The following is a 12,533-nucleotide window of genomic DNA, read 5'->3' on the forward strand; positions in this document are numbered from 1 at the left end:
TCCGATTTAAAAGGCAAGCCTCTTCCCGTGTGGTCTTTCTAATTTACACTCTTTTCCGTGGGCTTTCTTACCTCCCTTTTTTGATATCTATCTCTCTATATATACCCATTATATTATTAGTCGGAATTATTATTCTTTTATTTTATTAAACACACACACCCCAAGAATCAGAAGGCGGTTGGGTATTTGTATAATGAAGAATTATGGGGCTCTTTGACAGAGGTGTTCAGATGCTTTTAACCACCGTTGGTGCTTTCGCTGCCTTCAGCCTGATGACCATAGCTGTGGGGACCGACTACTGGCTTTACTCCAGAGGGGTTTGCAAGACTAAAACTGTCAGTGAGAACGAAACCAGCAAAAAGAACGAGGAAGTCATGACCCATTCTGGATTATGGAGAACCTGCTGCCTGGAAGGTATTTGATTTTGGATCTCCACACCCCCTCCTCTTTCCTCACCCACCACCCCATGTTTCTCCCCCCCCTCCAAATAAATCCCTCCGTATTCCACCATTTTCTCACTTCATTCCTTTCACCATGGATCGAGAGCGGTGGGCTCAGTTACTCAGGGCACAGAGGCAAGAAGACAGGCAAAACATTCTCTGCTCCATTCCCTTTTCCCTTCCTCTTCCCCACCCTCACCCCACCACCTCCACCACCACCTTCCCCAAAAATTCACTTCGCCCCTCCAACTGGAGTAATGTGTGTGTGTTGCAAAAACACCAAAAGACCCTTTCAAAAAGCAACTGTGCAGTCTGCCTGTCTTCAGCTTGTCTGTATTGCCTGGGAAAGCAATGCCAAAATGCTGTATTATTGCTCTTCTCTGGCTGTAACCAGAGAGTAAAATAATTGCTCTCTTTGCAAATGGTTTATTTACAAAGACAAGATCTGGAGCGAGGGGCAACGTGGGGAGGGGGTGACTGCAAAGCATTTTGGAATCAATTATTAGTTCACTTTACGAGGGAAAAGGAGAGCAAAGGAAGCAACCCAGTTATGTCCAAAATGCCTTGTACAGTAAATCTAACGATTCCAGTCATCTTGAGCAGAGTTCAGAGCATGTCGTAATGTCTGTAAGCAAACACATCTCACTGGGTTGGGCGCAGAGGGGTCTAGTTGGAGGCTGATTGGTTTGGTTTGGGGCTCGGATTTTTCCCCCGTTTGTTTGTTGTTGGAGGGTGGGTTTTTTGTTCGGGGCCTTTTTTTAAAGGTTTATGGTAAAGGCTAAAAATAAACAAGTCTCTGAATGCAAAAATCAGCCTAAGTCTGATGTGGTGGAACTGAACAGCAACTCAGTGACATGTCTGATGGCAGAAGAGACACCGCCGCAGCCAACTTCTGGAATCAGACGTTCCTAAGGGAGGGGAAAAGAAAAGAGGGGCCAGTGATTCGCTTTTAAATATGTGTTGCTCAGTACTGCTATTGGCGTACGTGTGGGCTGGGGAGGTGGTCTTCAGCCTGTGCTGGAGGGATAGGGGCAACTGATGTAAATGCATGGTTTATGTTACACACATAGCTAGAAGGAGAGACAGAGAGCACAAGAGAGCACATTACAGCCCGTTGTAAAAGCCCTGTTTATGAATCAGGTCCCAGCTGGAGGGTGGGCTGCTGGGGGTTTATGGACATCCAGGGATAATGTCTGTGTCCACCAGAGCTGGGTGTGCCTGGAGCTCCCCGATGGGAGAGAATGGGGAGTGGGTACCGCAGAACTGATTTTCTAAGACCGACACTGGGAGATGGAAGGCAGGGGGGAGGGGGGAATAAACTATGTGTGTCCTGATGTCTCTCACCAAAGCAAGCTAAAGCTGCTGTTTGGAAATGGTTGTGTCCGGGAAGAAGCGCGAATTTCCCCCCCGTTCTTGGTGCAAACGGTTGAGTGATGGCTGGACATGTTTTGAATAGCTAAGTGACTTCATTGAGCGATGGTCTATTTGACGCATACTGCATTTAGTGCCCTTTGTCAACCCAAACTGCTGCCTTTTAACATATCCTGCAGAGGAGCTCTATGCTGAATACTATATGCCGTCTCCACGCCAGAAAATCAATAGCAGTAAATTAATGGGGGATGTTTTAAACACACTCGCTCACACACACGCACACATTTCCTCCAAATAGATAAATATATGGAGGTATATATTAATAAAAAATGAAAAGCCTTTTACACAGCTATTCATTACAAACAGGGAAGAAGACATCTCCTTAATTAAAAATTAATGAGAGAGGGAAGGGGAAAAAAAAAAAAAGGAATCCCAAATGCAAAGCCATGCGGGGAAGGGAGGCTGCGGGGAAGAACTCCCTTCCTGAGCCGTGTCCCCAAGCTGGAGGGCGGAGGGAGGCTGTGGTGGAACCAGGAGGTATGAGGACCCCGGCTGGGAGAGGCAGTGAATTCAGATCATGTCTATCTGCCCACAGAGCTGTACCCAGAGGGACGCGGTCTGAGGGGGAGGAGGAAGGGGCGGGTGAGGTTTGTCAGATCGGAGGAGCTCGGGGCTCCTTCTCCTTTACATCTGACAGGACCCCACAGGCACTGTGGAGAAGTGGCTTGTATGGCAAAGGAAAGTGCCAGGATGCTTCCAATTAAAAGCTCCGAAGTGGTGCCCCCAGCCCCCTCAGCACTGCACTGCCAGCTCAGTCCCCCTGCCCTCCCTGTGGATGCTCACCAGCGGGCTCAAACTGCAGCCCTGCACGAGGGCTGTGAAATGCAGCCTGAGCACAAGCTGCACAGCTCTGGCAGGGTGCTCTTGCACGCCCCAGCCATGTGAGGGTTGGGTTGGCCCTTTTCCCCAGCCCCCAGATGCTGGGCAGAAGTGGTGAGCAGGGTAGGAGAGTGCAATGCACCACAGAGGAGCTGCACCCAGCTTTGAGTCCCTAGCCTGAGGGCACAGGTTGCACCAAAACTTGGATAAAGGCTCAGTGGCAAGAACGTCTCAGCAAGGGGCAAAACCAGCCCTATGGCCACATGCCGAGCAGGGCCTGGGCACGGGTTTGCCTCATGGGGTGGCATGGTACAGGTCTGGCAGCACTGCTGCTGGGATGCCTCCGTTTGGCTTCCTGCAGCCCCACAATCTGCATGGGCTGGTGGCTGGCACTCTCTTGCTCCCAGGACAGCACAGCCAAATATCGCCACCAGCCCCTGGACGGTAGGCCTCTTACTGTCACGTCTGATCACCTTAGGGCAGGTTATCTTCTTTCTCGGCAGAAGGAATTGGAAAGGTGTCCTTGGTTGACTTGCTCTCTCCCTGGCGAATACTGCCTGCTGGTGGGTGAGAGGGAGAAGGGTGAAGCAAAGGCTCCTTTCCCCCATGATGCAGAAGGTGGGCAGATTTGTGGAGGGAAGGTCTTAGTCCCAGGGCAAAATGTAAACTGTAAAAAGGGCAAAATCCTTGAACTCTGCTCACACCCTGCTCACAGTGTGGCAAAGGCACCTGACAAACCGTATGGGACAGATACACTTCTGCTGCCTGGGGTGGGTGTCAGGGCAGGGTTATAGGGTGAGGGGAGGTAGTGAAGAGGAGAGCAGGAGGCTTTGTAACAAGAAAATAATCAAACAAGGAGCCCAAACTGCCTCCTGCTACTGGTAGGAACCCTCTGACAAGGTTGCCTTCATTTCTGGGGACGTGGGGGGATGCTGGCATTGGTCAAGACTGTAGGCTGTCAGAGATGGTGGACTCCTCATGTTCACAATATTGTCCTACATTGTCTTTTCTCTTCTTGGACAAGATATCCAGTAGCAAAAATGAACATGGGGACTCAGTCTCGGGCTGCACACACAGATATGCTGAGGTCAGAACTGCAAGCTCCTTTTGGAGAATTTGGTCTCAGGGCTTTCAATTTTCAGGTTCCCCTCTCTTCAGTCATTCTGTTCCCCCCAGTGGACTTTCAGTCAGCATTTTCAGATCTTTGTATTGCTCCAAAGAGGAGTGTCATTTGGCATGTTCCTCTTCTATTGGGATTTCTTTCCCCCTTTTCTTGCATCCTACAGTGAGCCCCTGCTCCATGGTGGGGCTGAAGCAGAAAGGTGGTGTTGGTTCACATTACTGTGGATCACACTTCTGATTTTTTCCCTAATCTTCCTTGAGATAATTCTTTTTCAGATTTTGGGGTTGCCCAAATGGGTCCCCAGGCCATTCAAAAATCTTCGCCCTTCAAGAAAAATGACCTTTCTCAGACCTTTAACTGTGTAGGCACAAAAGACACACGTTCAGCAATTGAGGTCTGCAAGCTCATGCCACACATGGATACTGCACCTCTTACAACTTCGAAATGGTTGCGGATCTTCCAGCCTAATTCCTTCTTGGCACTGAATGCTTTAAAACCACTTTTTATTATGAGTGATGCCTTGTCTAAGTCTTTCATTAGCTCCTGTAGATCTCCTGTAGATCTCCTACAGGATCTCAAAAAGTGAGTGACGATGCCTTGTCAGGGTCTTATGAAGCAAGCAATTGAAATGTATTTTACATCTGTAGGTTATTGGTTTTGTCATGTTGTCATTATTATTAGGAAAGGGATAGGTCTGGGAGGCTTTTATACTGAGAAGGAGGGAGAGAAGAGTCCAGGGCAGGCAGGCATGAGTGATGCACATGGGGTTAGACATCCCTGTAGATCTGACTGGTGTGAAGGCAAGTAATTGAAAGGATGTTGGTGCATAAAATAATTCCTGCCTAGAGACCCTTCCCAAGGAAAATTAATGAGCTGATCTGTTCCCTTTCTGGCTTGTTGTATCTGAACAGCGCATGAGAGTTAAGTGCAGTTTCAGTGTTTGCAAAAATGAAGAGCTGACAGCAAAGTGAGGCAGGGCACAGGCAGTGGACAAGCTTCTGCCAGACAATTCTGGTGCTGTGTTGCTTCCTCGCACTGCCTTCTCCCACTGCTCTTTGCTCCTAGGCCACCTCTTTCCTTTCACACCTATCTTATGAGTGGGTTTTTTCCTTATCTTCCCTCTTACCTTTCCCAATTTCCTTTCTTTTACCCTTCATTTCTGTCAGCATCCTTAGTTTTGCCCTGCGGAATTGCCAGCTGTCCTACTTCCAAGGATCCTCAAATCTGCCAGGGTCCTTTCCCCTGACTCTTGCTGTCCTAATCTAGGGGCTTTTCTGAACACACAGTGAAAACAGCAGTAGATTAAGTCAGGGTCTCCATGTCTTCGCGGTTCAGGACGAGGAGCAGCCTAGCACGGCCCTGAAATGCAGCAGGAGGCAATGGCCCAGCACATAGCTGATTGTTGCTGGCATTGCATCTGCCAGGGAGAAGGAGGATGCAGAGCTGGACAGGCCTTGGATGAAGAGGAAGACAAAGGATTTTAAAAAGTGGGTGACAGATGATGACGGAGAAATACTCGGGATCCCAGACTTGGATGGGTTTGGTTCTCCTCTCAGCTTAAATTCATACCTGACTGTAAGTCACCGAGAAGGCAGGGATTTGAGGGCCTGAGACCTGCAAGCTCAATTCCTTTGTAAGATTTGACAAGGAAATGCTGTTCCTCATCAGTGAGTTGCTAGAACTGACTTCTAAATTGCTTTTAAATTATGAATCTTCCTGCTGGCAGAGAAAGAGGAATGGGTTAATATTGCCCTGAAATGCACCAGAAATTGCCTTGCTGAAGAGAGCGAGAGCGAAATGCAGTGGGAGGGACATGGAGATGCAGTGTGGCAGCAGTAATGTATAAAGAAATTACACAGAGATAGAACAAATGTCTCTTTGCCAGGGAGACCAGGAGCTATTCCTATCCAATGTTTCCCTTTTAACCCATCCCTTTCCCCATTCAGCCCTCTGAGCTCCCATCTCACTTCACCGTGGTTTGCTACGATCTAAGCAAGAGTTTTGGGGGAGGAGGACCGCTGAGGTTTGACAGCAGAATCTCCGTATTTATTTAATTTAAAAGCAGTAGTGAGGAGGTTGCCGGGGGGCAGGGGGGGGAGCAGGGAACATTTCAGGCTCTCAGATGGCTCTGGCCCCTGCCCCTGTTTTAAGAGCAGATTCCCAATCAAGCATACCCGGTTTGTCCCAGGGGGAGCCCTCGCTGCTCCATTCTGCGCTGCTTCTCCCTTCCATATTGCACTCGTTGTCAGGGGATGTGCTGCTGCCTTTCAGAGGCATGAAACCTTTCCCCTTCAGGGGGCTCTCGGGGAGGGAAGGGGGCTGCTGACAGGGGCAAAAGTTAGCAGCAGGGCTCTTGCTTTGTCTCCTCTCCCTGCAGCCCCCATCCCAGGGTGACAGCTACCCAGCAGGGGAAACGCAGAGCGCAGAACAGGTCAGGCATACGCAGAATGTATTGTAAATATAACACACCTAAAAGTTATTTTTCCGTTGCCTGTATGACCCCAGCTTTTTCCTTGCCCTCCATCTTCGACTCATTCTATCCATCTCCATTTTAATTTGTTCTCATTTACTTCCCCTGTTTTTCCTCTTTATTTTTCTCTTTCATCTTCATGTCTCTTCTGTGCTTTCTCTCAAAAGCAGTTTTTCCTTCATTATTTCTCCCTGTTTCTCTCCAAGTTCTCTGAGGCCCATCCCCCTTGCTCTTTCCTCTGTTATATTATCTTGTCCTTACTCTCCTCTGTCCCCTTTGCTCCTGCTGTCTCATCTCTCTGTCCTCTTTCCTCTTCTTTCTGCCACCATTTCCCCCTGGCTTTCCCCCATCTCACACACAGGCATTCCCCCTGGCTGAAGGACCCCATCCTTTTGGAGCTGTGCTGCCTCTGCACTCTAAAGCAACTCTTTTCCAACCCCTTTCCGTCTCTCCCCCTCCTCCTTTCTCGGGACAATGTCCCCCCTCCTCGAAGCAGTGTATGACACCAGTTGCTGTTGCTGTCTTCTCTTGCCCCAGGGCAGCCCAGCTACCTCTGAGGTGGGGTGAGACCCAAGCCCCTCCTGCTCCCCTCATTGCTCGTTGCTTGTGGTCAAGCCAACATCCCTCCACTTTGCTGCCTCAAACCTCCCATGGCCAGAGGGCTCACTGGCAGCTCAGCTGATGAGCTGGCTCATCTGCATGCAGCCAGCAACTGGGCTGGAAGGAGCTCACGGCAGCCCTAAATACCCTCCCTGGCAATGCTCAGACATGGATCAGGCCAGGATCCAAATGGAAAATAAGGGTCTCTGTAGCCATAACCCCGGGGCAGTTGTTGTGCACTACAGTGAAGGATCTTTGGTTGTCAGAAGAAGTGTCTCAGCAAGCAGTCATCCTTTTCAAGCTGTTTACAGGGGATGATTTTCTCTGAGATTCTTAGGAATGCCTAAGGGGGTGATGTCAATGGGGCTGGGGTCTCCAGGCCCAGTGGATCTTGATGATCAGATGGATGAACCTGAGTGAATCAGTTCAGAGGGTACTGCTTGCTGGTGGGAAAAGGGGGAAAAGGGGGATTGCGTACCATGGAGGGCTCTACATGAACCACGGCAGCTCACTGGATGCCAGATGCAGGGATATTGCTGTTAGTGGCCCAGTTGCAGCACATACCTGTAGTCAGAGAACCCACCACCATCAAGTCCCCAGGGGTAAGGAGTAGAGCAGGGGGGAATAGCAGAGAGTGCAGGAGCAAGGGCCATCCAAGGGGGAATTTTGCAAAGCCAGAAGAGGGTTCATAAAAGGAGGACAGGGACAAGGAGGAGTAAGAAAGTCCGTGTGTATGAAGGCAGCCTGCAAGACTAGACATGTTTGCCTGGAAAAGGAGCTGAATGAGAGGGAAAGTGATTGGATTGTATTGAATAATGAATGGGCTAGAGAAGATGGATCAGTAGCTCTTGATTTCCCCATTCTGTAACACAGAGACAAGAGGACCTGACGTGAGTCACCAGAGACCCAGTTAAAGCTTTCTCATTTGATGCGTATCAGGGCTGTGGTGCTCATTGCCACCGGAGCTCCCATGGCCAAGATTTTAACAGCATTTAGCAAGCAAGTGGGCATTTACGACAGAGTTCACGAAAATTAAGCATCCTCCTAATGGATGTGAACAGCATTTTGGGTGTTTCGTAATTCAGCAATTAAGCCAGTCGCCATGAAAACTAGGATAACATTTCACAAGGGCAGTCTATCCCCTATCTGACTGCCATGTGGTTCTTGCCTCTTCCCTGAAACATTTGTCAGGGATTAAACAGAGCTCAGATTTACTTAGTCTGGCATTTCATTTGTTTCTAGATGCTATGCTATGCAGTTGCAATGTAAGGTGCAAACTAGGCCTGCGTTTGTGCTGGTGTCAATGACTGCCCTAATTTGACAAATTAACAGCGAGTTTAGGTATTTCTATCAAATTTCTCTAGGAAGGATCTGGGATAGAGAGCAATTAAGAGCATATGGAATTAAGTGGAGTCCTTTTTCTTCACACCCCAGGGTATAAAGTAAGTAGTTAGCAATGAAGGTGCTATATATGTGTGAAGAATTATTATTGTTGAAGTCCCTGCTTCTCAGAAAGCAATAGGCTTTGGGTCTCTTTGATGCTATCATGACTAAATTAGAAATGAGGTTGTCTCTTGTATCTGTGGAAGTGATTACTGAACTGGCATCTGATGACGTACAATACTGTAGTGTCTCTATGCACAAGAGATTAAGGCCCGATTCTACCCTCGTTTGCACTGATGCAACCTCACTGACTTGGATGGGGCCATGCTGCTTATGCTGTCCGTGTAGGCAAGGGGAGAATGAGGCTGAGGAAGGGCTGTGCCTGCTTTAAATAGCCATGCCCCCAAGGTCACTGCGTGTCCCCGCTTTGCCAGGGCTGTTCCCAACAAACCAGGCTCTAAATTCATGTCCAGTGTGAGTGGGTGCAACAGCCTCAAAGTTAATGAGTTTCTGCACTTATTTATGCCAGCTGTTCACCCAGTCCAGCAGTTCCTTTTTTAACTATTTCCAGTTTCATCATCTTTCACCCTCATTAGAAAAATTCAACCTGGCTGCCCTCCCTGTGGGGCAAAAATCCTCTTACAGACTCCTCACCTTGTATCGGTGAGCATGTAAAATGGCAGAGGTGACCATGAACCCCCTGGCATTCACCTTTCTCTTTTTCTTCTTTCTGCATCTCTATCTTTCATTGAATCTCTCTTATTTACTGACAGCTTTCTGTCTCCCAGCCCCATTTATCCTCTTTGTGGTACAGAAAACCTCTCCCATAAAATTCCAAACTACACAATCAGAGTTTTCATAACAAGCCCTGCAGGATAGGTGAAATCCACTTCTGTTTCTGCAGCATAGGCTGCTGAAGTTTTTATACTAGCTTCCTATCAAATCTATAACTCCCCAGAGAAGCATATGGACTTTATCTTGCACCTCCTATTCCCCCAGAGCATATACTCCTACCTGCTAGCTGTGAAAAACAGAAAATTAGGATGGTATACAAAAACTTGATAATGCAATGCCATCCTATCCATGGGTAGGGATTTTTCTGATGTGTGTTTTTGCTAGAAGCAAACAACTATAAATTTCTGATTTAGCTTGTTGTATAAAGTATACATTCTGTCAAATAAAGAATAACACTATCCACCTCCGTCCCCTGGATTTTCTATCCCTTTCTGATTTTTCTCTTCCTATTTCTCAGTTTTTGTTCTCCTCCTGAACATGATTTTTTTTTAGTGCCTGTTTTATTTTTTCCTCCCACTGCTTCATAACTACATTTCATTCTTAAATTTGCTATTGCTCAGAGAACTTCTCTCTTTCTTCACGTCTTGTTTATACTACCAGTGTAGCTGCAGTGCGATGGATCATGCTTGAACACTGAATATTTCCCAGGTTTCTGGTGATGTTCATTCAGTATCATAGATCAAGTACTGTCAATCAAACCACTTTTGACCCAACCCTATTTGCTGACTCCTGCAACCTTACTGTGACCTGTCCATTGTAACCAGTAAATTTCTGAGAACCTGTTCCTGGAGCTTTATTTCCTCTTGGAGATGTTGCCTGACACTCTTCTTTCTTAGTTTCAACTTTTTTTCATTCTTGGTTTCAATTTTTCTTCATTCTCTCCATCAGTCCCCTTCAGAATTCACTGTTTCTTTTTTTCTTTCCTTTTTCTCCACGTCAGCTCTCATGTCTGCCATTTTATCCCCCAGCCCTCACTCCTGATGACATTTCTTCTCCACCCTTTACATTTCTAGCCCATAGTCCTCCTGGGTAGGAATTACTCCCCCTAATTGCTTCACATTCAGCCTCTATGGAGAGGTGGTGGAAAAGGATTGACAACTAAGTGTGTTCGTGTGTGTGTGTGTGTGTGCACATGTGCATCCCCTTTCAGATAGGGTTGATATGAAAGCTTGGTGGTTGAGATGAAGTGGCCTGGCTCTGACTTTTGCCTTTCAGACAGCCATGAGGAGTCATTTCCGAATGCAGATGGCCCCCAGAATTGCCTTCAGAGTACAAGGTCTCAAGGGATCAATCATCAAGAACTTCTGCTGCTTCCTTTTAGATTCAAGCATTGCCCTTTTGCTTAGGCTGAGGGTCATGGGTTTTTGAAGGGCAGTGGCAGAATCATGAAAGAAGACATTTTTCTCTTGCTCATTTTTGAGTGAGGGAGTGAATGAACTGTGGTAAATATTTTTCTGTATATAGCTAGAGCTGTCTCAAAGAAGTCGCAGAGGAAACAGATGGCAGAGGCCCTTTATAGGCAGCTGCTGTTGTCTCTTAAGGTGTCACCATCACAAGAAAAGTGGTTGTAATTGGGGAGTTTCAAGATCAGTAGCGCCTGGAAAGACTCGAGCAGAAAAGAATGTCATCCCATGTGAAGGCGGAGCGGGAGACAAATCAAATATTCAGAGACTAAGGAATGGTGCTTGAGAGGTAAAATAAAGTACAGGGAATAGGTTGAAGAAACTATGAAGTTTTACTGAATGACATGACCACTTCCCTGTGTTTGGAAGTTCATACTTGGCCACAGAGAGTGGGAACTTTGTAGGCATGGTGAAGAGCTGGTTTAGCGTATTTTGGGGACAGCAAGAGGGGATGGTGTCCAGAAGAAACACCTGAGTGGGAGATAGAGATCCTCAACGCACTGTGGAAATGCAGCTGGGGGAGAGGAAAGGTCCAGGAATAGCTATCTCCAAGCTCCTATCTCCTCCAACTTACTTCAGAACACCCCTACAGTGTATGCTTTTGGGATGGTGGGGTGCTACAGTTTGGTGTAGAAGCCTCTGTCTCAGATATTCCTCAAATAATTTGCCTGCCTGGAGCCCTATCATCTCAGTGTATGTAGCACAAAGTAAAAATGTAAGAAGTTGACCTGTAAAACAACAGAAGTAGAGACATGTAGCTTCTCCCTCAAGAAATAACCAGGACTAGGTTCCTTCATATCTTCCAGGCTGGAAGGGACTGCACAGTGGGCTATACCCCTAAGTCTTCCAGTCATGCAGTTGTTCAAATCTCTCCTGCTCCCCTTGTGTCTCCAAAATTAGGAGTCATGTATTCCTTTCAAGGAAGAGAAAATGCACAGAAAAGTTCAATAGGAGGTTTGGGAGGAAACCAGGGAGGATGACACGGTCTACCATGCAGTGCAAGGGTTTGGGGTTACAGAGCAACTGTGAACAGGCTTGGTGTTGGAAATTAATTGGAGCTGAACGTTGCACAGTGTCCTCTAGCTGACAGACCTCCATTACAAGTGTACTCAATAGTCTCGAAGGAAACAATTGCCAAGAGCAGAGCAGTGCAGCTGTTTTGCTGTTGGGAAAGGGAGCAACAGAGAAACTAATATGTCTACTCTGCCGAGTGAAGCGCAATGCAAACAGAAGCACAGCACACAGGAAAAACATGGGATTGACAATTTTCCTAAATTTCAGGTGACCGCCTAATCATTGCACCACTCTTCCCCAACCATTGCTCCCCTCTTCGGTCATCACTTTGTCCATGTGTTTGCAGGAAAGAATAACTCAGAAAGGCCAAGAATGGCTTTTCAGGAATTAATTCCAGGGGCTGTCTAAGATCACAGGAGAAAGGTGTTTTTCTGTGTGCTGCATCATTACAGCTTGTCCCACATTTACAGGAACAGTGAGGGGGAAAGCATTCAGAGCAAAGCAAGACTGCAAGAAAGAGCACTGTGAAGATGTAAAGGCACCAGGGCCAGAGAGGGTTTATACTTTTCTGCAGAAACTGAAGGGATGGGTTGTTTCTGGGAGTAGACTGACTCAGCTGTGGAGGAAAGCTCCCTCTCCCCCCTGCATGCTGGCAACAGTGGGACAGTTTGGGCTGGAAGTGTCTGTGGCAGCTGGAAAGAACATCTGGCCAGAGGGAAACACTAGGCAAGAACGGACCCAGGACTTGGCCACGGCATGGCATGGGGAGGTGGTAATAGGAATGCACTGGGAGTGCTGGAAGGAGACAATTGAGAAATACGGTCTGAAAGAGGAGGGTGAGTCAGAAGAAACTCTGGGACTCAGAAGTAGGAGAGACTTGAATTGCTGAGAGAAGCAGGAACATCAGCTGGAGCTGATGGATGGAGAGACAGACCTCCTCATCTATCTTCTCTGCCTTGTGGAATAGGACAGATTTTCTCCTGTCTGATGCCAGCATCTGCCACCCCTAAAGGCCTTTTCTCCCTCTCCTCCCTGCTCCAGTCCATGGGAGAAAG

The 12,533-nt window shown here is 47.6% G+C and overlaps 1 protein-coding gene across 1 annotated transcript in view; it reads left to right on the forward strand.

Moving 5' to 3' along the window:
- The first annotated feature begins 203 nt into the window (after nucleotides 1-203).
- Nucleotides 204-12,533, forward strand: part of CACNG2 (calcium voltage-gated channel auxiliary subunit gamma 2) — a 51,027-nt gene continuing 38,697 nt past the window's right edge. The window contains exon 1 of the mRNA XM_059817034.1: nucleotides 204-414. Within this exon, the coding sequence (XP_059673017.1) occupies nucleotides 204-414 (211 nt within the window). The remainder of the gene's footprint in view (nucleotides 415-12,533) is intronic.

This window comes from Gavia stellata, chromosome 4, assembly GCF_030936135.1.
Source record: "Gavia stellata isolate bGavSte3 chromosome 4, bGavSte3.hap2, whole genome shotgun sequence".
Taxonomy (NCBI): Eukaryota; Metazoa; Chordata; class Aves; order Gaviiformes; family Gaviidae; genus Gavia; species Gavia stellata.